The sequence below is a fragment of the Micropterus dolomieu genome, linkage group LG04 (genome assembly GCF_021292245.1).
Source record: "Micropterus dolomieu isolate WLL.071019.BEF.003 ecotype Adirondacks linkage group LG04, ASM2129224v1, whole genome shotgun sequence".
Classification (NCBI taxonomy): Eukaryota; Metazoa; Chordata; class Actinopteri; order Centrarchiformes; family Centrarchidae; genus Micropterus; species Micropterus dolomieu.
Window position 1 is genome coordinate 19,481,839 of NC_060153.1, and position 23,814 is coordinate 19,505,652.

General features: G+C 39.5%; 2 protein-coding genes and 2 long non-coding RNA genes across 5 annotated transcripts; 3 read left to right on the forward strand and 1 right to left on the reverse strand.

Annotated features, from left to right (window-relative positions):
• Window positions 1-2,880: 2,880 nt before the first annotated feature.
• LOC123970324 lies at window positions 2,881-9,696 on the reverse strand. Its single transcript, XR_006824931.1, has 4 exons — window positions 9,461-9,696; window positions 5,122-5,253; window positions 4,834-4,927; window positions 2,881-2,935 (listed from the first exon to the last, which is right to left on the reverse strand). It is a non-coding gene; the product is annotated as an uncharacterized LOC123970324 (long non-coding RNA).
• LOC123970323 (ecto-ADP-ribosyltransferase 4-like) lies at window positions 4,381-6,277 on the forward strand. 2 transcript variants are annotated; one of them, XM_046048314.1, is made up of 2 exons: window positions 4,381-4,481; window positions 5,100-6,277. In XM_046048314.1, the coding sequence occupies exons 1-2, from the start codon at window positions 4,467-4,469 to the stop codon at window positions 5,994-5,996; spliced, it is 912 nt and encodes a 303-aa protein (XP_045904270.1). In that variant the 5' UTR covers window positions 4,381-4,466; the 3' UTR covers window positions 5,997-6,277. The 2 variants fall into 2 exon arrangements, with proteins under 2 accessions (XP_045904270.1, XP_045904272.1); XM_046048316.1 differs by lacking the exon at window positions 4,381-4,481 and adding an exon at window positions 4,835-4,946.
• On the forward strand, window positions 8,943-12,097 carry LOC123970325. Its single transcript, XR_006824932.1, has 3 exons — window positions 8,943-9,097; window positions 10,138-10,386; window positions 11,934-12,097. It is a non-coding gene; the product is annotated as an uncharacterized LOC123970325 (long non-coding RNA).
• Window positions 12,098-13,941: 1,844 nt separating this feature from the next.
• On the forward strand, window positions 13,942-14,954 carry LOC123969715 (ecto-ADP-ribosyltransferase 5-like). The gene is made up of 2 exons (XM_046047343.1): window positions 13,942-13,998; window positions 14,115-14,954. The coding sequence occupies exons 1-2, from the start codon at window positions 13,942-13,944 to the stop codon at window positions 14,826-14,828; spliced, it is 771 nt and encodes a 256-aa protein (XP_045903299.1). The 3' UTR covers window positions 14,829-14,954.
• Window positions 14,955-23,814: the final 8,860 nt, after the last annotated feature.

Consider the following 23,814-nt stretch of genomic DNA (forward strand, 5'->3'; position numbering starts at 1 on the left):
GCCCTGTGTCTTGAGTGTAGGCTATTTGTAACTTGTTCTCTCATTCTGCAGGAGGCTGCTGTCAAGACCAGGTTAGACCTCCCTGCAGCCGGCTCCCCGGTTTCTCCTTTAGTTTGGCTTTCTTTGGTTTTTGGACTCTTACTTTGTGGTATTTACCTTGTTTTTGCATACTACAACACCTGCACACATATACACTCATGCAACCAACATTCTGCCCAGACACTATTGAAACAGATTACATACCTCATACTTTGGTTATATTAGTTTGAAATACCCTTTTAAGTTTGCTTAACCTTGGTTTAAATAAACATATTTTGTTAAATGTTTACCATGGTGCATCTCCCTTTTGTTGTGGCCTTTGTGCCAGGTCATAACAGTCTCCGAAACTACTTCTTCTCACCTGAACCTGGCTCAAAATATTTCTTCAACAAATTGCAGGTAATCTTTTGTTTGCGTGGTGCCACAGTGTGAACCTCCAAAATCCTGCGTAAAAGTATGTCTTTGTGTCTTGGCTTTGTTTGACATATTAATGTGTGAGTGATTGTGCGCAAACTAAAACAACATGGTCGAGAAGATTAACATTCCTCTGTTTATAGACTGGGAGCTGAAGTCGCTGACATACTTTCACGTCTTCACTCCCTCAGTGAGGTTGCTGACATTTCAAAGTGGTTTAATTTTTCAACTCTGTCCTACTACATCAACAAGTGATTGTGAAATTTTTGAGAAGAATGTGTGTGTGCATGACTGTGACAAAGACTATCTTGTAAAGTAACATTCCTCTGTTATCAATGCACAGTAAAATGTGCCAAAAGTTGGGTGAATATTCCTTGAAGAAGCCCAGTATTCATGTTAAATGATGTTCTGATGATGATCTGAAGGCTGTGCCTTCATAAATCTACTGAGCTGTTTTACAGGTCTGACACCATTCTGTAGCCCTGACCTAATGTGCCTTTAAGCTGCCTCCAAATCCTACTGTCAGCCAAGCAAAAAGCAGATATTCAATCTACATGTACTGTATCTGCTTGTGCTTAACAGTGGCTGGTCCAACTGGCTTGATAGGCAGCTTCATTTGAATGGCATGGCATGCTCACTTGTGCAATCATCACCTCAACACTTTTGTGATGAGCACTGTCCTGCAAACACGGTTTGTCTGTATGTAAGATGGCTTGTGTGTATAGAGTGGTGTCCGAACAATACTGCTGTGATGATGTGTTGAGAGGAAACCCGCTTGACACTGTTCTTGATCATAAAAGTTTATTAAATCAAGGAGTTCAGCATCAATTACAAGCTCTGCAGCAGCTTGGAGAGTGACCCAGCCGGATGGCCACTCTGTCTCTCTGTACATCAAACATAGCTTATATAGGATATGTTTAGGTATCTGTTAGGTACCATAGAAGGGTTTGAGTCTGCAAAATAAAAGGTCAAACACATAGAAGGGTACAGTACTATTTTGAAGTAACAAAACAAGGGGTTAGAGGTCAAATTCTATAGAAGGGTTCAGTTCACTACATAACCACCAATCACTGCTCTCCCCGTAGAAGGTCACTGACCCTCTGTCCTACTGCTACAGTGCTATTTTGAACTGTTATGAGTCAAATGCACAAATATTGGATACTACAATAGGAAGTTGGAGGTCATTTTTGTTATTGTTTTGTTTTTGGAGGCATTCATTTTCTGCATGTGTGTACAGTGGGAAAGGCACAGGTGTAAACAATAAAATTAATCGTGGCTGAATTCCATTTATATGCCTCAGTTTCGGGGTCCTGGTATTATGAATGCTGGCTAACTATCTCAGTGTCATTTACTTGGACAAAGCCATTGCTCCCATCATCGCCTTTACATGCATAGATGTTGCGTCCAAGAATGTGAGTCTGTTCATATGGGGATTAAGAGTTGATTCTCATGCCACAAGTATGACAAAATAACAAATGTTTCACGAGCGCATAGAAGCAGCCTGAGGGCGAAGAGAAGGGCTGAAGCTGAAGTGCAGGAAGTCTGTGCAAGCAACAGTGTGAGCAGAAGCAGAACAGCAAATTTAAGCGCGAGCACGGGCTGTTTGAGTGCAAAGGCAGGATGGGTTTTGAGGGAAAGCATTGCAAAATCTGAAAGTGAAATCAACAAATCATACTGTCAAACTGAAAGACCATGCTCTTGAATAAAGATAGGAAAATAATCCCATATTTTCTGATGGTTTTCTAACAGCTTCACAGTGACAAACGGTAGCAAAACAGATACAATAATCACACAAGTGATGGTAAAAATTAGCCAAATTCCATTTACTGGTAATGTAGAAATTGGATGCAATGTATTGCTCTCTCCATCATAAATGCAGTTCAGGTTGCTCTTCAGTCGGAAAACGACTTTACACCTCTGCTTATCTGTCTCAATGTTAGTCACCTTGAAAACCTCATAAGGGAGGAATTAGCACCTGGCTGTTTTGTTTCAGGTCTGAGTAATGTGTTATGTCAGCACTGAAACATGTGTATACTTCAAAACATGAAGCATCAGAACCTAATATGAAGGCGCTGAACCGAATCAGTTTGTTGGAGCTGTTCAGATTTAAAAGTGTCGCTGTAATTTGTACAAGACATGTCACCTGACTCTGCTTCAGAATCTGAATGGCTTCATTTGGAAAAAATAAAGGGAGCTGGAATCAAATGTCTCCTTAAGTTGTTTTCCAGTGTCTTTCCACAGTCTTGATAAGTTGATGCTTGATGGGTTGCAGCATATTATTTGTGTACATGTAAATGGCAATCGAATGATGTTTCTCCATGTACTTGTTTGCAGGCTCTCTAGCTTTTTGCTCTGCATTGCTCCAGGCTTGACTGAAGTTTGTATGGGTATCCCATTTCTGCATTATGGCTGTTTCAGTCACAACTGAAGGTTTGGATCTGCAGTCGTCATCCTGGTCATCAGTCAGATCCTGAATGGAAAGCTGGAATGAGGAGAAACATGTTGTTCAGTATTTTTCCAGTAGATGGAAACCTACACTAAATAAACCGTATTAAGTTGGAACCTCTATTGCACAGCCCACAGCCATTTGTTATGAGAGCAACTTCTTATAGATTATCTTAACTCCTGTAGATTGATTCTGTTGTCAACTATAGAGTGTTAAATTATAAGGGTCTCTTCAACAATGTCTTCCCAGCTTCCTACATGAGGGCAATAATTTATCTGTTATGTGAGGCAGGAAAAGGCGGATGCTACAAGTGTGAGATGGCACACACACACACACACACAGTTATAAGGGGTGGCTCATATTAATATTCACAGGTTACACAGGTGTCATTCACACACACATTGTCTATTCCACATGTAGCCTACGTCTATGGAAAATTTTGGTGTAATGTCGGAGACTGGTCAGATTGCAGAGCTCCTGTTAGTGAGGCGTTTGAGGTAATGGCTGAGGTGTGACTCGTTAACTATCAGAGATGAAGAAAAACCTGCAGTGCCTCTTAACTACTGGAACTGAGCACTGTCCGGTAGCACATTTCATGTATTGTACGAGAAGTAGCTTAAATTATTTTCTTCAGCCTTTTTACAGTTTAATCGACTTAAAGGGAATGGGACTCATGACTCTCCCTGTAAACACAGCGGCTGTGGTAAGTTTTGTATTTAATCTGAGAAGATGAGCTGTAATTATACAACCTTTTTTCAGAGTGAAAAATGTTTGCTTTAGTCCGCGCCCTCTGTGTTTTGCAACCTGATGACTTACCTTTGTTTGTTTTACCTGAGCAAGCTACCAAACCAGATTTACTAGTGTTTATGTAAAACATGTAGAACACCCCCAATGCAAACAGGGAAATGAAAAGCCAGAGTTGAGAAAAGGTTCAATTTACACTTGATGGATAGATGCACACACATAGCATGAGAATATGCTGCTAACTCAGAAAAGAAAAACACAATGAGGTTAGAAAAACTGTTTCTTTTGTTAAGTGGTTTCTCATCAAACACTGTTTAAACATCACATGTCAGACAGGATACATATGCTGATGCCTTTGGTAAAAGGTAGTGAAGAATCTCTGTGCTGTGTGAAACAACACTGCATCCACACTCTCCACATTTAATTTTTTCTTCAAAGGATTATCATGCTGCTGATGAAAGCACTTGGCAGGTGAAAGGTAAGCCGAAAACATCAAATTTCATAGTGTTGGTGGAGGACATGCAGATGTTTATTGATAGATCCGACCACATGGAAATATTGTGGGACTACTGGTTTATTGTTTAATTCTTACATTTCAGCCACTAGGCTGGCAATGCAAAGTCTGATGCACATTGATGATGTTGAAAGAGTTTTAAGAGTCATTTTTAGTCATAATATGTATTTTTCTTTTCAATCAGATATGAAGTTTGGCAAACGACCAGTGTGTGAGCTGAAGTTACTGAAAAACTGGGCAGCCCTTTGTTTGTTTTTGGCAGTGGCGCTCTTATTATATCATGACCCATTTCTACTACTCTGGTGGCCTATGAAACCTGTTGAGGTGAGATGACAATTCTTCACAACCTTGGATTTGAGTGTGGTGGTTTTGTTTGTTGTTTGTTATTTTGTTAAATACCCATTTCTGTTTTACCCATTGCCTCTGTGTTCTTGTTTAGGTTTTGTTTGTTGATCATTGCTCCCTTGTTCTCTGTTGTATTTAGTTACTTACATCCTTATGTATTGTCAGTAGCCATTTTATTTTGTAATCATTGGTGTTGGGTGTTTTTGTCTAGCTTTGTTTCCTGTTTGCCTTGATTGCTTATTTGTTTAACCTGTGACTAATTACCCTACCTGCTTGTGTGGTGTGGTGTGTTTGGACCTTTCTGTAAGTGACTGTTATCATTAAAATGAACCTGCAAACTGATCTAGCCTTGTTAAGGTCTGCATTTTGGGTCCACGCCTCTGTTTCCCTGCCGTTGCATTCAGCCTTCCTGAAAGTTCTGTCTTCTACATGCAACAGAAACATGTACAGTTAACTTGTTATTTGTGTCAACAAGAGCAGAAAAATGATTTACTCAGTCATCACAATTAAAGATTTTCCAAGTCAATTTACTGAATATTATCAGCCTTCTGTATTTGTTGATTTTGCTCACTGTAGCTGCTTCTTATGTCACTGCAGAACACTAAGACTGGTAGTTTACCTCTGGATATGGCCACAGACTCCATTGATGACATGTATGATGGATGCCGAACTGAAGCAGCCTCTGTGATTGACTTGTTTGGCGTGTTCGAGTGGCACCACAACACATACTTCAGTTTTGCCTGGGCTTTAGCTGAAAGACATGCAAAGCCACCTGTGCATGAGCACCTGACAGAAGAACATGCGATAGTTATGTACATGTACACAAAAATGAAAACAATCCAACAAGAGTTCAACAAAGCAGTGAAAACAGGCAAACACAAGTACAGCACGCAGGGATTTAAGTTCCACTATCTTTACTTCCACCTGACCGACGCCATTCAAGTTCTGCGGCACAATCAGGCACCATGCAGAACCACCTATCACAGGACGTGGAAGGAGTTTAACCGCAACGTCATCAACAGAAACATGCGTTTTGGTGCTTTCACCTGGGCAGCTTCAAGCAAGCAGTCATTTGATTTTAATGGCAATGTGTCTTGTTTTGAGATCCACTCGTGCTTTGGTGCCGATATAACATATTACTCTGCTACAAAACAAATGGGACAGGAGCTTATTCCTCCCTATGAGGTCTTCAAAATCACTGATGTCCTGACAAAAGACCCATGGTGCAGTGTGGTCTACAAGCTGCAGAGCACCAAAATACCAAGAGGAGATTTAAATTGTAAACTGAATCAAAGGCAAATAAAATCATATTTTACAGTCATTATAACACACTGGCTAGCAAGCAGTGCTGGGATGATGTCAATATACATAATGCTGTTGATTATAATATCTTTAGTCCTTGTAAAACGCAGGCAGAAGTGTTTTGTGGCTGCAGTGCTGAGTGCTTTGCTGGTGCTGATGATTATTCTGGTGATATTGAGAGTGCGCCACTAATCAAAGAGGGTTAAGGGTGTGTTACTGGGACGCTTAATCTTGTTAATGCCACTGAGAATTCACAAATTATGTTTTTGAATATAATAAGGGAATAAAAATATTACCTGAGCTCCGTTTCCAGAGACTATATGGTGCACAATAAACATAGCAACAACTCACAAATTTTTATTTTGTTGATTATTGACATCAAAATGACATTTAGTGAATACTGAATATATGCTATATGGTATAAAAAGTAGCCTATCATTTCAACACTTATACACTACCCCAGCTACCCCTCTGTATACAATGTGATATAGTAATTTATCGGTCTTGCCCAATCCAGCTTATACACCCTTCAGTGAAACAGCATAGTCTATCTCTGCAGACTTCACTGACTGAGAGGATCCAATACACTTACATAGTAAACAGTTAAGGAAGTTAAACATTGGGTGTAAGATGCACAGCTCATTAATGCCATATAATAAGGAAGAGACAGTTTTGCAAGATAAACATAACCATGAAAGGGAACATAGGGGCTTATCTTCACAACTCTGCAAGCTTAGAGCAGAACTAAGCATCCACTTCAGACCATGTGACAATTCAAATAATATCTATCAGCATTGGAGTAGCAACAATTTAAGCTGAGAGCCAAAAAGTCTCCTCCCGTTTTACAGCTTGATGAAAGGATCTGTGCAGTCAGATATCTTTCTGTTTGAAGTTTGAGTACATTGCCTCTTGTCCCAATCAAGTTTATTGATGAAGTATTGTCTTTTTACTCGCAAAGGTTTTATTGCACCACGTACTCACACTAACAAGCCTAGTTGTTATCAACTTCAGTAACGTCAGCTGATCTGTGTGTATGTGGAGTGGAGGTGCCCTGCAGAGACACAGAGGAGAGGCTGCAGGTCAGGCAGTCCTTATTGTTGAGCCCTGGACTGGCGATTATCAGTACAGCTCATGTGAAACTCTCAAGAGAGAGGAGAAGGAAACAAAATAGCTCTCTCTTAGTTAGCTTTTTCCACTAGTTTAATTATGTTGTTAAATCAGATGTATGCTACATGTAGGCCACATGGAGGTTGCTTCTGGGCTGGATGTGACCCAGCGGGCCGCCAATTGAATGGGGCTGTGTCACATAATGTCCCTACGCTTTCAGGGCTGAATGAAACGTGAATGTGACGGCCCCTCTGCAGGGTTCATACTGCTGTTGGTGTGCTTTCTGTCTCCAGGACTGTAGACCTGATTGACAGGGTAATCAGCGGCATGGGACACACCTGAGGCCTGTACCACGAAGCAGGATTTGAGCTTATCCAGGTAACTTCGGGCTTAACCCTGAGTTTTCAGTACCACAAAGGTGGTTCACTTCTTACCGGGGTAGATCGCCATGGTAACTTATGCTGAATGGCTAACCTGCTCCGGAGCAGGTTATGTTCCAGATAAGAGATCAACTCTATGAAAACGTCGCCAACTGACCAATCAGCTCTCTTGGAAAATGACATCACCATCTGTAGGAAATCCCACAGCCTGTTTTAGCCTATAGGCTGCTTTATGTTTGCTGCGTTTATATGGAGAAACTCTTGTAGGCTAAAGCGATGTCATCCTACAGAGACTGATTAAAAGCCTTAGGCTATTGTTTCCTACAGGTTTTTACAGTAGGCTGAGCCTACTTACTGCTTTGAAATGTTTTTAATATTTTTTATTTGATCCCAGTCCCTTTCACAGCCGTTAAAATAAATGGGTTTTATTTTTCTTATGTGAGGCTGAATATTATTAGCAGTTTGGTTACAAAAAAAATTTGTAAATTTTAATATGAAGGTAGGGTATTTATTTTAGGTTAGTATGGCTTTCTTAGGCCTATTACAGAGACTGTAGTCATGTTCTGCCCCACCTTTTGCGATGTGGGCGCAGGTAATAAGGTGAGTTTTCAGTCTTTCAAACACTAGGCCTATTTGAGCACATTTTCTGGCATGAATGGAGTTTTCCTTTCATTACTTTATGAAGTTAATTTAGAACAATGTTTGGAACACTTTTGAGTGTGTTAAATAAATAAATAAATCTAATTTTTTCAGTGATGACAAGTTTTTTAAAGTGAGGTGGAAAGGCCCGTGTCTTTTAATGTGGAAACGCTGACACACAGCCGAGCTGAAAGAATAAGGTTTATATTTTCATACAGCTCATAAGAACACATGAAATCAACGCATTATTATAGACTCCCAGCAAGCAATAGCCGTCATTTCACCGTCTGGGTTTACTATAGACCTTTAGTCCGACTAACCCACTTCTAGCCACAATAACTTTACATGGCGTTTTTGCCAAAATAACTTGCAAGGTGTATGATATTCTATCATTTAAGCAAGGTCTACAGTGATTACAAGTTTTTTTGTTTCATTTCTTTCACATGATTTACGCGCAGCCTGTGCGGAAACGATTTAGCTCGTAGACAGACCGGCTATTTGTAGCCCACTTTTAGTCAAAAAAGTTAAAAATGATTAAAAGTGGGTTTTTGCCCTGGCAGCACGTGAGATGGTTGATATCCCATTATTTTTGCAATGTCAATAATATCTACAAGATATTAAGTGTCATTAAGTTGACATGGTCTATCTGTAGCTACGATTTAGCTCTTATTTGGACAGGCTATGTGTAGTCTGCTTACCGGCGAAATGGAGGCAACTAGTGGTATAATATCAACGGCTTGGCTGTAGCCCTGTTTCAGACCAAACTAGTTACATGTAGTTTTCACCCGATGCAGCTGTTGAGGTGCGTGATATCATATCATCAAATGCAAGTAAACGTATGAAACATTTAAATGATCTTTATTTTCGCTTTAACGTTCACTGCATTAACTTTCATTTTAATTTAAAACGAGATGCAATTACTATTTCCATTCGCTAGATGGCAGCTGTAGCCCTACTGAGACCATAGACTGTATATAAAAAGACTGAGACATGACTACTGGCAACGCGAGACTTGAAAGTTAGTAGACATCAGGGACGGCCAGATCTCACGATAAACACATCCGCCATTTTTAAACGAGGGTTACGTTACGATTTCGGTCTTTCAGCGAGCAACGGGCGAGAGTTTACTGCAAACAGTGGAAGCGAAAAGACATTTACTTTGGTCTTGTAAGTGTCTGTGTCTTTGTTTGACTGTGTCTTCATTATTTATGTAAATTATTTGTTAACGTGTAGAACCGTGACATTTCAGCGGGTAACAGTGTAGAGTAAGGCACTTTGTGGTTAGCTTAACATGCTGCTTGCAAGTGTAACCTAACATTAGTGTAACGTTAACTCCATAAGTTCATGTGTGATTCACAGGCGTCACCTCACCTTCAGCTGCCGTCTCAGGCATGTTTGTCACTGTTGCAGTTTTATCACCACAAGCTAGGTTTTCCGTTGGTTTCATCACTTGTCACCTTTCGATCACATTCCATCACATCAATTAAAGCTCTTGTGGCGCAGCAGCAGCGATCAGCTGATTTTACTCACGGAGCCTCCGGCTGCAGCTGCTTCAGGTGTAGTCACTGTGATCAGCTGGATGTGCAGCCTGTCTTTGCTGTTTGCTTCTTTAGACTCTTTAGTATAGTTTAGTGACTTGTTTAGCAGACTCCTTACTTGTTTTGAGATCTTTCAATTCAGTTTAATAATCAAAAGATAACAGAATAATTCTGTTTACTTTCAATAAATGTATGTGGTCACTCCTCATTTAAATACAAAAAAACTTCCAAGCTGTCATCCTACCTCTGAGAATGACCGAAGTAGGATGAGAAGCGATCTGATACAATTTCCCAAAGTGTTTATAAAGCAGTTATTTAAAAAAAGAAATAATCTCCTTGCTTGTCCATAACAACCATACAATTATTTTAGGCTACCAATGAACTACTACGGCTTCAACAGTTGGTATTTTATGCAAGGTATCTAATGAAGTACTAGTTATCAATATCACTTTAGGGTACTGGTGTCGGAAATTTTAAACGAGACCCAACCCTACCAATCAGTGCAATTTAAATTCTCTTTCACTGCACAAAGGTGCAAGAGTACATTTTATATTGCTAATATCTTGTGTCGTAACAGTTTGTTTACACACAGTGAACTTTGGTTCTCAAAATGTAATGTGTGACATATTGTAATGTGCTCCTAATTTCCATTCTTTGTTTCCTTAACAGATTCAAAGTTCAAGATCCACCTTCACACTCATGCATTGCATGTTTGACACCGAACTTCTTTTACATCTCTTTTTGAATTAAACTGCCTTCTCTCTTCGTTCCTGGGCTCATTTTGTTTTTGTGATGTTAGTGAAATGGCTCTAGCTGTGTCTGGGGTAGCCAGTGTGAGCTGATATAGCAGGAGGTTTTTAGGTTTTCTAATTGTATCTTCACACTGCCTCTTCAGCTGCGAGACCTTCTAGTCCCAAGGTATTTCTGTAAAAACACTGAATGAAAACACTTTCCCATCCTGCGTCTGTAAAAGGAATGATTGGTCCAGTTTTCTCTACATGCACACAGCACCCTGTTTCTTTTATACATGTGACCTTAGCAAACGTGGATGAGTACAGGAGCAATCTGGTGGTTGGCATGATTATGTGACGTAGTTCATCATATTAACATTGACAAGTGAGGTTTTCTAACAATACAATGGAGCTATTAATCAGAATCAGCTAACGTTATACTGCCATGTAGAGTTGTATGTGTAAGTAAAGCTTATACATACAAGGAATTTGCCCTTGGGGCTTTGGTGCATAACAAACAAACAAACCTATATAATGACAAGATATAAAAGTAATAAAGACTATGTTTATATGGCAGTTATTTACATGAGCATTAGATTTATAAGTGCAAACATTTACAGTTTAAGGCGAATAACAAAGCAGAGTGACAGTTAACTTGTGGTAAATCCTCTGTTTTTGCAGTTTCAAGGGACATTTGATTGTAAAATCGCCAGATTGAAGATGTGACAACAGGCAAGATGCAATGAAGCTAACACAAAAGGCTGAAGACCAAATGTTTACGTTCCATGATTACAGCGTAAATGTATTTTTATTTTAGCTTTATTGAAAGCTTAGCGCGAGTTTACTTATTGATTTAATAACTTAAATCAACGTATTTAGCCATTAACTGCTGTCTCAGTCGCTTCGGCGCGTTATTTCCGGGTTTTCCGCAGTCCTGCACCTTTCCAAGCACGACATTGGATAATAAAAAATATACGTCACGTAAATCGGACCCAAGACATAGCGGTCCGCTCTTATTGCCGGAAAAAGTAAGTTGGATAAAGTTACTGATAAACAAAAAATGGCAGAAGCACGAGTGGCAACAAATTTAGTTTCATTTGTTGAAAATTGTAGAAGTTGTCAGCAAAAAACCGGGTCCTCCCTCGATGGGGATCATCTAAATACGTGAAATGTGGCCCAAACGTTGGCCCACCGCCTAATTGTCTATTTGGTTGTTCTAATGCAACATGATGGCTAAAATGTGTCCTGTTCAAGTATCTTTATATTTTCCATAGCGGTAAATCGGTCAGTAAGTTAAAAAATAAGGGCTTTTAAATTAAAAGGAAAAAAACGTTATAACAGAAATTTTCTTTACTTTTTATTTTATTTTATTTTTTTTTACCTTCATCATCCATCCATCGTCAACCCTGGACAGGTCACCAGTCCATCGCAGGGCCACTCATAGACAGACAACCACTCACACTCATATTCACACCTAAGGACAATTTAGAGACACCAATTAACCTTGCCTGCATGTCTTTGGATGGTGGGAGGAAGCTGGAGTACCCGGGGAGAACCCACATAGACATGGGGAGAACATACAAACTCCACACAGAAGGCAATTTTTAACTTAATTAGAAATATACTGTATGTTTTCATTTAAAATAATTTGTTGATAGTAGTCATGTCTTGTGGGAAAACAGTGAACATAGTCAATTATGTTTACTTATATTCATATTCTTGCGTATTCAACAGTTATGGATCCCATTTACCTGAGAGACTGCCGCCAACCGAGAGACCCATCTGATGCTCTTGCTGCATCCAGTAGCAGCGTAAATGAAGATCTAGATTTGGATGTAGCCAACCCATTTATTTTCTCATTATTTATGTTTTTATTACCGCATGTTGTTAAAATTGTTTGTATTTATAAAAATATCAGTAATTCCTTTATATTTTCATCATGTTGTATTATCTTAAGTTGTCTACATTGTAATCCTTTGTCTTAATAAAAACTTTTTAAAATTTGTTTGGACAGATTACCATTCATGACAACCTGTTATGTTTAAGTAAAAACAATCACTATTCTGAACCACTATTCTGTTGTCTATTAGAGGTAGATATGTAGTCATTCAAAAGCTGTGTGTTTGGTCTATGGTTAGACGTCTATTAACTTTTCACTGACAGCCCAAATTCAACCTTGTTTTAGCCTAAACCTATTTTCACCATCTAATACCTGTCTATATGTAGCCATTCAGTGGTGGTCTAATTGGTGACTAGACTATTTTTGGGCTATGGTTAGACGTCTACCAAACTTTCACAGACAGCCCAAATGCAGCCCTGTTTTAGCCTAGACATCTGGGCTCTGTTTAGACGTCTTTTAACCGTGTAATTGATTGCTAGGCCTGTTAATTTAGGAATTCACACTGTCTGCGAATTTCTGTCTCCCTGCAAGTGTCAGCTGCAGGCGTGCTACTGTCATATTTCTGTAGAGTTACAGTTTAATCCTTGTTCATAAAATATGACACTCTGCTGACAGTGGACTTGGTCATCTGCTGCTAACAACCGCCTCTTTTATGTGAACGCGCTTCCGGCTGGTTTCAGAAACCCTGGGTTGATTTACCAAGTTTATAACCAGCTTCGTGGTACCGCTTATCCCGGTCGCGATTGTTAGGGTTAGTTAAACCAGATAACGAAAACATATCCTGGGTTTCTTGAACTCGCTTCGTGGTACAGGCCCCAGGGCCCGGTGTGCCCCATGCATAAAAGCCAGAGCAGCAGTCAGTCTTGGGTTGGACCTCCTCATCTCACGGCTTCCTTTCTTTCTTTGGTTTCTTGTCTTTATTTTTACAGCACAACATGGAGACAGAAAGCACACCAACAGCAGTATGAATTCTGCGTGGCCGTCACACAATGTTGCTTCAGTGTAAAGTAAAATAACTAAAGCTTGTGACAGAGTATACATGAGCCAACCCTGGAGGTTGCAACAACTCACCATTATTAGTGTGTGAAATCTAAGTTGTTGTATACAGGTAGCATTTATTTCTTCACTGTTTGATCAGATTCCAAACCTGATCAAAGAAAGTGTGGGAGACAGTAAACCTGCTTTCTGATTTGGGAAGGGAGGGGACAGAATTTAAGAAAAGAAGCAAATAAAAACGCTATGAGTCTCTAGTAACCTGCTGCTTCATCATTCATTCAATGCTTTACACAGAAAATTACAAGAATCTTATTTATGGAAAGAGTAACTTTGCATGTTAATATGCCAAACCGGGGGCAATGTACAGTCAAACTTGCAAACATCAAACAGAAAGATGTCTGACTGTACAGATAATTTAGTGAAGCTGTTAAACAGGAGGAGACTTGTTGGCTCTCATAACGTCAGCTTAAATTGTTGCTACTTCAGCAGTGGCAGATTTGCTTTGAATTGTCAAGTGGTCTGAAGTGGATGCTTAGTTCTGCTCTAAGCTTGCAGAGTTGTGAAGATAAGCCCCTATGTTCCCTTTTATGGTCATGTTTATCTTGCAAAAGTGTCTCTTCCTTATTGTATGGCATTAATGAGCTGGGCATCTTACACCCAATGTTTAACTTCCGTTACTGTTTACTATATAAGTGTATTAGATCCTCTCAGTCAGTGAAGACTGCAGAGATAGACTATGCTGTCTCATTGAAGGGTGTATGTGCTAGATTCGGCAAGACCACATCAGGGATTATTTTATTTAGCAACAGTGTCTCCAGGTTTCTACGTTGGTGGAGGGTGGCAGTGATGGCAGTTTGGGCAGCAGTGCTGATCACCTATGGAGTCTCTGTAGGAATTGCAATGGTACCGTATATTCTGAATTATGTCTTTTTTTAAATGTAATTGCTGAGCACTGATGTATTATTAAGATGGCCATATAACATCATAGTTTATTCTTATAATCTCTTATTTCTTTAAAGGACTCAGCTGAACCTGGGTTAAATGAAATCCTTCAACTTGACATGGCTCCAAATTCTGTTGATGACATGTACGATGGCTGCAAAGACATAATGAAGAAGGTGGTAAAAGAATACCTGCAGAATGAGAAAAACAAAGACAAACAATTCAAAGAGGCCTGGGACAAAGCTGAAAATGCATTGAAGCCTAAAAAAAAGCCTCCTGCCATGTGGAAAGTAGCTATTTATGTGTATACCCTCGTTGAACCAAAAATCTATCTTGATTTCAATAATGCAGTTCGAACCCAAAGATTTGAGTACAACACCACATTCAAGTATCACGCACTTCACTTTTTCTTGACTGACGCCCTTCAAACACTCAATAAAAATGCGAAATGTTTCACTGGCTACCGTAGAGTCAACAGCTCCTTTACATCCCAAGATGTTCTCAACAAGGAGATTCGCTTTGGCTCTTTTACCTCCAGTACTAGGGGTGGGTACCCCAGCGCTGAAAGATTTGGAGACGAGTCATGCTTTGAGATTTTCACATGCTCTGGAGCAGATATCTCGGAGCACTCTACCGTTAAGTCAGAGAATGAAGTCTTGATTCCTCCTTATGAGGTCTTTAAAGTTACAAAGATTGAAAGGAGATCTGACCAGAAGAGTCTTCCATGTAAGGTGGTATATACAGTGAAAAGACAACGGACAGTGTCCAACACGAATTGTACTCTATTCTGAAGTAAGCACTCTTGAATGTTTTAAATAGAGCTAACAAAAACATGTAAAATAACATTAGAAACAGCTTTGAAGACCCTCATGAAGGATCTGCAAAACATGTTGCTTGCTGTCTGGAATGTGGACAACATCAAGAATCATTGCATTAAGTTGTACAGCCCATTTCATCTGCATTTAAATTGGATGCATATTTTCCTACAATGTTATTATATCAACTCTGTCAGAAAATCATTAAACACTTTGTGGTTCACAAATTGTGCATGTTTATCTTTTTTTAGATTAATTTTGATTAATTTACTAAAGTACCCCAGAGCAGCCAAAACATAAATGGGAGAAGCTATGAGTTGATCATAGGTCCTTCACTTATTACTGTGAACTGCTGCCTTACGCTTTTGGTGGAAGTTGCTGGTTTGGCTTTAAGTCGCTTGTGAGGAAGACCGCAGATAATACTCAGGGCTCAAAAATGTGCCCCCCACTTCTGCTGCAATTTGAGAAAATTAAATTTCTATACTTTCAAGGTTGAAGAGCTTGTAATTGTGCCCCACCCCACTTCTGAAACCTATATCCTAAGCAAAATGACTTAACAGATATCGTACAGGTTACCAAAGTATTACTGTGTGTGTATTGTGTAAAGTGTGGACAGTAGCTTTCTGTCTTTCTTTGATCAGATTCCAAACCTGATTTTCAAAAGCCTGAAGGTGTAATTTAAATAACTGAATAAAATACATCAAGGTGAAGATTGTAGTCAGTAGCCTTTATAACCTACCGATATCCTTTCTACTACCCATCTACATTACTAAGAATCAAGAAATTAACAGAATCAGACATGCTCACTTAAAATGAAATGAGTTGTGCAGAAGATCCGTTTATACAAATACAGTTTTTTTGCTAAGATGCAATGGTCAAATCTGAAGCCACTTTTCAAAACTCTTCACACAGTCTGCATTACCAACATGCATCTTGGCCAAACAGTTAATCTCACCTCCAAAAAGTCACTCAAACCCCCAAAACACTTCATACAAGTCTCAAAATAAACTCATTTAACCAAAACACTGCTAACAATTCTCCCTCAGAATGCAAACATTGTCAATCATTACACATTTACCTACAAAAACCCCCACAACAGAAAGCATTACTTAAATATAACTTAACTTCAAAATGTGACTGATTTTTTTCTACTTGTTCAACCTTTACATTTCTCAGTCTTGAGAAATTGCAAATTCTTTGAAACTTATGCAAATGATTATGTACAACTGTCTTCTGTTTCCTTTACATTATCAATTGCTTATGTCATGTTGATCACAATGTATTATAGTGGTATATAAAATAGTCTTTTCCTGCATAACAATGACATGCCCTGTCAACAAATTAGTGCATACAGTAAGTGTAACTGAATCCTGTCCAATCTCTTGCAAAGTATAACACTGTACTGTTGAAATTGATGCCATACAGAAAAAGTGCAGCCTTGTGCATTTTCAATCATTGTCATCCAAACCTTGCTTTAGTTTACAAATAGTTTAGCAAATGTTAGGAATGATTCTAGAAATGTACCAGAGCAACTGAGAAAAGCTGCAACAACAACATTTTCACTTCATTGACTGTACTATAGTATATGTAACAAGAATGAATCAGAAATGCCAAAATTAGCTTTAATATCCTTTTTTCCTATATCACTGCATTCAGTTATTGTGCAAAAAGTTCCTGAAATTTCAGTGCTGCAACACAGTTTCTCAGTTTACACAGTAAAACTGATACACTCTCACCACAGCCTGTAACTGATGTACCAACCACTTAAACCACAATTCTAAAATACAAGCACATTTCCTGCTTTGCACTCAGCTTGCAGTAAAACCTCATTCAAAACACATTTCTCTACACACAGACAAAATGTTCATAAACATTCTGCTATATATTTAAGTCTGATTACTGCACAAATGCAGGACATTTGCAGTCATTCTGTTTTGAATGTGTTAACATTTTTGGACAGTGTTTTAGCATTTGAAATGTGCTGCAAATATGTAGAGTTTTACAGGTAGTGAAGTAGTGATGAGAAAAGAGTCCATGGATTTTGGAGAAAGTGGTTGTAAAGTAGGAGGGGTTCAAAAGGGTACATTCGCTATCGTCATTGGGCGCATCGGTCACAATGTGCAGAAGAAAGCCAGGAAACTATGAATATCTTCTGAAAAATGTTTTATTTCTTCCAATTCAGATGAGGCATTTGTCAACACAATGAGGGAAAAGAAAGACACACGAGTTGTTCGATCTGAAAGAAAGCAAACGGAAATAAGGAGACAGACATCTAAACTAAGTTTTCATGGACATAGGATACAACTAAAGAGTAAATTAAACTTCTTACCAGAACTGCCGCCCATGTGGAAGTGAAAGAGCAAGTGAAAGGGAGTGCAGTCCTTAAATAGTGTGAACAGGTGAACTCAATCAACTCAATTAGGAGGAATGAAAGGTGGAAGTGGGAGCCAATCAGTAATAAGAACATGAACTAAAGGAAGTGAGGTAAAGGAAGTGAACAAAATAAAGATAAATTGAATTGAGGGTCTTCACTACAGTGGTCATTGAGTGCATTTTGTGTGAAAGCAATGCAAAATGATTCACAGTTTGGTCCAAATATACTTCTGTTTCGCTGACTGTGAAGAAGAAGAGTTTTGATAATGTGACTTCAGTTTTGACCGATGCAGGTTAGCAATTGAAAAAATGTGTAATTATTTTGTAGAGACAAAATGTATGCATGTGTGACTTGCACTACACTGTATGTGTCTGACAGCTCAGTCAGTGTTGACTTTTCCTTTTACCATCATGAAAAATGTCTTCATTATTGTCTGTCTCTGCTATGTTGTTTAATCTTACACCCCATGTGTGACTTCTGGTCATCATATCAGCTGCTTACTATAAAAGTGTACTGTGTTTGCTCACTCACCAGATAATTATAACTTTATTTACATACCACTTTAAGAACACAGCATGTTGCAGCATAAAAGAAAGAAGAAAAAAAACCATGACAACGCACATTGTTTTTATTTACTGTAAGAACGGTACTTTCTTGTCTGATACTTGTTTATGCTCCCACAATTTCCACACTGTGGGACACTGTGTCTTGGCTGAAGATTTTTGCATGAGATGAATACGATTCAGTAAAAACAACAGTTTTATTGTCTATCAGACTTTTTTAATTCAACATAACATTTGGGCTACATTGTTAACCTGTGAATGGTGATATGAAAAGTTGGTGTAGTTTCGTAATTAAAAAAATCCTACATGTTAACGCAGAGTCACGCGGAACTCGCATGTGAAAGAAAGGTCCCCCATCATGCAGCAAAGGGTGTTACACACCTTCAGTAAGCCAGCACCGGTGCTCACTCGGCATCTGAGGGTTTAACAATCCACTATCACTCCGCCCTCATTGGTTTCGGATGGCACTCAATGTAGCAGTCCCTCCGCATGTACGGGAAAACGGAGTGGAAGTAGGTAGGGAGGCCCTCTCTGTTGCTGGCCTGTCTGGCACGCGCAATGATGACGCAGTGAACAGTGACGATTCTCTCTGACCAATGTGCCGTGTTTTCACGTCACATTTTAGTATCGCCTCTGCTGTCTTGGAACCTCAACGGAGGTGATCCGAAAAAAAGTACCTGGAAGCAGGTACAACTTTTCCACAATGGAAAACCAAACAAAAGCGAGTCAAGTCGAGCCGAGTCGAAATGGTACTATTCAGTAGAAAAGGGGCTTAAAAGTGAGATTACACAGTTTTTACATTAATCAATACACTTTCGTTACCCAACATTTATATATCATATCATATCAAGTTGTGATCAGTGAAGACATCCTCTACAATCACCAATTTTTTTTTTAATTTTTTTTAAGTTGTCGATGCATCAAATAGTAACAGTAGTACAGTATATACTGCTGTACCTGAACATATGAAGCCCTCAGTTGTTTCACTTGGTCATTGTTTCTCTTAAAAGTAGGGCTGAAACGATTAATTGATTAAATCGATAAAATTGATTAATAAAATGCATTGACACAAATTCTTTGCATCAATGCTTCATTTAATGCATTTAACTATACAGCACAGTGTTTCGCACGGACATTTATTACTGTTGCACATCGCATTTACACTGTGAACACAACTACTTCTTAAACGATGCATCAATGGATCATTGAAATAATCTATCGAAGCTTCGAATACTAAAATCATCGTTAGCTTCAGCCCTAATCAAAAGGCATTAGGTATATTTGTTTCATTGATGCTGGAAGTCCAGTTGCATTTGACTTTAATCTCCGTTGGATAAGAGTAGAGATATGTTGTTCCTAGAATGAGTGGGTGCTTTGCATCTTCAGCCATGCATGGTTTGCTTAGCTGTCCTCCAACTCTAAAAACCCTTCTTCATTAACTGGGTCAAATTTATAGATGGGGCTCTCTCTCTTTACCTTGGACCTACCAGATGTTAATGCAACAGTCTCGTTGTGAAACCTTTCCCATTGGCTGAAACAAACAATCGAGGTCCCTGATTCAGTGAGATCATCTGCAGACAACCTTTGTCCTCCTATTGTGGCTTTAAATTTCTGCATGACCAAATTGTCGGTTGAGTCCTTCGCCATTTGCCAAAAGTAGCTGCTTCCTTTCCTTACTTAAAGCTGTCAGGATCATTCTTGATTTGGGAATCTAACCTACAGCCAGTTTCAACCTTTTCCAACTGAAAAAGTAAGTGATCAGTTTATGCGTGGCACTCGAGACATCTTCGAGACATCTTCAATGACGACTGCATTCACCGTGAAGTTCCTTTGAACTTCTGGGTCATCATCAATGTCTGTATCCAGTGTATGTGCTGGCCACTCATTTTCTTTCCACAGAAAATTTGGACTCTCAATCCATCTCCTTTGAACCAAATGTTCAAGTTTGAGTGCCCTAGAGGCGTCATCTGCTGGGTTTTGTGCTGATGGAACGTATCTCCACTGTGCAATGTCTGAGACGTCTCTGATGGTTGCTATTCAGTTGGCAACCTTTTATCCTCATTTTTTTATGTATTTCAATACTGATGTACTGTCCATCCAGAACTGTGACTTCCCCCAAAGGAAGCTGTAGCTCTGACCTTAGCATCTTATCCACTTTAACAGCAAAAACTGCAGCTGTCAGTTCTAAGCGAGGAATAGTTACTTGTTTTAGTGGAGACACCCTTGCTTTGCCAAGTATGAAAGTAGTATGGACCTTGTTCTTGTTGTTTTGCAACCTGAGGTAAGTAACTGTGCCATATGCAATCTCACTGGCATCAGAGAAGAGATGTAACTGAGCAGAAGTTATCTGTCCAAAGTCTTGTGGCTTGAAACATCTACTGATCTTGAATCCTCCAACATTTTCAAGATCTTTCAACCACTTGTTCCACTTTTGTTGCAAGGATTGGGGTATTGGATCATCCCAACCAGTCGACATAGGTCTTGCAAAATCATCTTAGGTGGGATTGTGAATGGGGCTAAGAAACCCAAAGGATCATACACAGAACTGATCATAGATAAAATTCCACGCCTTGTATGTGGTTGATCTCTGATGTTAAAGTTGAACTTGAAGGTGTCAGTTTCGATGCACCAAAGTAGCCCAAGAGCTCGTTTAACTAGCAACTTGTCTCAGTCCAGATCCAATTCCTGGAAGTGCTTGATTCTGTGTCCTTCTGGAATTTCCAATAACACTTCACGATTTCTACTGTTCCAGTTTGTGAGAGTGAACCTCCTAATGTGCAGATAGCTGTAAGGTTTCTGACCATGAGCAATGCATCTTCTTTAGAAGGTAAACTCTTCAAAAGGTCATCCACATAGAAATTTCTTGTGACCATTGTCAACTACTTCTGTTGAAGTACTGTTTTGATTGTCGTTAGCAGATTTTCGCAGAGCATAACATGCACAGCTAGGAGAAGATACAGCTCCAAATAAATGTGTTGTGAGTTCCTTCTCTAAGTTTCCTTCTGGCCACCACAAAAACCTCAAAATGTCCAGATGTTCATCATCAACCCTGACCTGATGGAACATTGATTGTACGTCAGCCACGATTGACATGGGTTCCTGCCTGAATCTTGTCAAGACTCCTAACAAAGAGCTTGTCAGGATTGGTCCTTGCAGAAGCTCATTATTCAGCGACACACCTTTAAATTCTGCCCCACAATCAAACACGAGACGCAGATTTCCTTTCTGTGGATGGTATACGCCATGGTTAGGGAGATACCAAATCTTTCCATCAGAGCGTTCCAACTGACCCTCTGGTACCTGCTCAGCATATCCTTTGTTGATGACATCAGTAAGGAAGTCTGAATATTCTTTGTGAAATGTTTCATCCTTCAGAAGTCTCCTTTGCAATGTACTGACACGCTGTTTAGCGACAGAAAGGTTGTTTGGGATGTTTACATGTGGTGTCTTGAAAGGCAGTTCAATCTTGTAATGGCCATCTTTAAGTTGCACTGAACTTTCCACTATTTTTAAAGAAGTCCTCATTGAAGTCGTGATTATACTGCCTTATCAGCAGCTTTTCCAACTTGTCAATGCCAATCCGAATAACAGTGACAGCTGGGCAGCCATTCTCTCACTGCTCTGCACTGTTTCTATGTAGAGGTCCATTTATAACCCAGCCCAATAGGGTTCTCACCGCATATGGTCCCTCTCCTTCACTGTTGATCACCTCCCAGGGTTCCATTAACTTTGAGGAGTTTGTGCCAATCAGCAAATCAACACCGGTGATCCGCGGAATATGAATGTCCTTTAAGTAAGACCACTTTTACAACTCTTCTTTGTTGATGATATTATTTGTCGTCACTGGCATTTCTTTTTGTGTGAACATAGGAAGCTCGAAAAATTGCTTGCCAGTAAATTCAGAGATTTCCAAACCAGTGATAATGTTGTTTGGGACAGTGGTGTTGTGACCATTTATACTTAGATGAATTTTTGTCCTTTTTCCTTTGATGTTTAATTGTTCCATTAGACTTTCAGAACAGAAAGTATCTGTACTTCCTGGATCCAGAAATGCATATGTGTGAACAACCTTTGTTCCCTTAACATTGACAGGTAAGATTGAAAGGATGCCGTTACTGCCCCCGGCCCCTGTATGACCACAAGTAGAAATGGCTTTTGTAATTACGACAATTCCTTTGACTGACCTTCACTTTTGCTTTTTTGTTTTTTCTCGATGTGAAGAATCCTGGGATGGCTTTGGTTACAAACTTTGCAAGATATGCGGTTATTACAATCCTTGCTCATGTGCCCTATGCACAGGCAGCCAAAGCAAACTCCCTTTTCTTTTAGAAAGTCCAACTTTTCCCCATGCATTCTCTTTTTTAACTGTGGACGATGATCCAATGCGTGTCCTTGTGCAGAATACAAGTAGGAAACAATGCTTGATGTTGAAGATGACACACTTTGTTTTTGAGTATTAATACTTTTCTTGGTTACATTTATAATTGGTTCCTTAGGCATAAAGAAAACTGTTCTTGCTGCTCCTTTGTTTGATCAGTCCTTTTCCTCTCAAAGCTTGCCTGTTTAGTTGCAATTTTATTTTCATATTAGTCTGTTTCCATAGTTTTTTCCTTTCCACTGTTGCATGAGTGTTGGCAGATAACGCATATTTTTGCTTAGAACAGTCTTTTTATTGTGGGTTGTTGTTCAGTGTGAGGATTCAGTGTTGTTCCTCTTTTAATATAGGAGTCCAGTCCATCTGAATGTGTACTGTTTTAACATGACGTGTTCAACACTGCTAGTTTTCGCTTAAGATTCTATTTCAGTTTCAGTTTTTTCCTTCTTAGTTGCTCTGCTTGCTCCTCCAAAGCAGTACAGCTGTAACAGAAAATCGCCGACGATATTTTTGTGCATCTGGTTTTATTTTGGAATGTTTTATTTCTGTACTGTGTTTTTATTGCATGTAGAGTGGTGTTTTAGCTTGTTGTGTTTCAACCATTGGTGTGTTTTAATTTATGTGTTTTAACCTATTTTACTAACTGGTATGTATGTCCCTGAACGCCACACACCTCCACTGACGTGACAAAATTAAACGATTAGCAACAGGTGCGGATACCGACAACAGATTGGACAGGACTTTCTAAGCAGAACCATCAGAGGTGGAAGAGGGACAAAGGTTGGGCCAGAGGGATACAGGGAGAGACAGCAGGGAACGCGCCTGCTGAGGACATGGAGGTCCGATGGAGGACAACAAAAGGGAGAGGGGCGTTGAGCAGGAGGGCAGGGTTTTTTTGTTTTTGTTGCTGCTAGCGAAGCACAGTCGCTAGCGGAGCAGCGGTTTGGAGAAGACTGGTGGTTGGTGGACGAGAGATGGCAGAAGGAAGTGACGGTTCAGGAAGTGAGTTAGGAGAGATGGTCGAAGGTGGCGGGAGTTATGAAAAGTGGAATATAGCAGGTAGGAAAAATAAGCGTAAAAAGAGCCTAAGATCGGATGGGAGTGATAGTGACGGGAGAGCAACTGTAACTGAAAGGAGGAGAGAGGATTTCAAGGCAATAGTAAAACTTGTGCAAGATGGGGCTTCATTCTGCGATTGGAATCCAATACAGCTAACTAAATCCATAAGTAAAGAAATCGGGGAGGTAAGGAGTGCTAAAATATTGCGAAATGGATCATTACTAATTATATGTAAGGATGGAGTACAACAAGGAAAAGCAGTCAGAATGAATAAAATAAATGGCAAGAAAGTACAATGTTCTCTGATGACTGACAGAAAATTGGTCAGGGGAGTTATTACAGGGATTCCAGTAAATGTAACAGCAGATGATGTTAAAGGAAATGTAACAAATGCCAAAGTGAGTGAAGTCAGACGTCTTAAAGCAAGCAGAAATGGGATTAAAAGTGACAGTCTCTCTGTACTGATCACATTTGATGAGGAAAGACTCCCGGAAAAGATCTTTATTGGATATATGTGTTATGATGTGAGGCCGTATGTTCCCCCACCTCTCAGATGTTTTAAATGTCAGAGGTTCGGACACGTAGCATCCG

What these genes read in the sequence shown, in the direction of transcription:
- LOC123969715 (XM_046047343.1), top strand. Translation starts at nt 13,942, where the DNA reads ATGGCAGTTTGGGCAGCAGTGCTGATCACCTATGGAGTCTCTGTAGGA. An exon ending in TCTCTGTAGGAATTGCAATG is followed by an intron (nt 13,999 to 14,114) that starts GTACCGTATATT and finishes ATTTCTTTAAAG; the next exon opens with GACTCAGCTGAACCTGGGTT.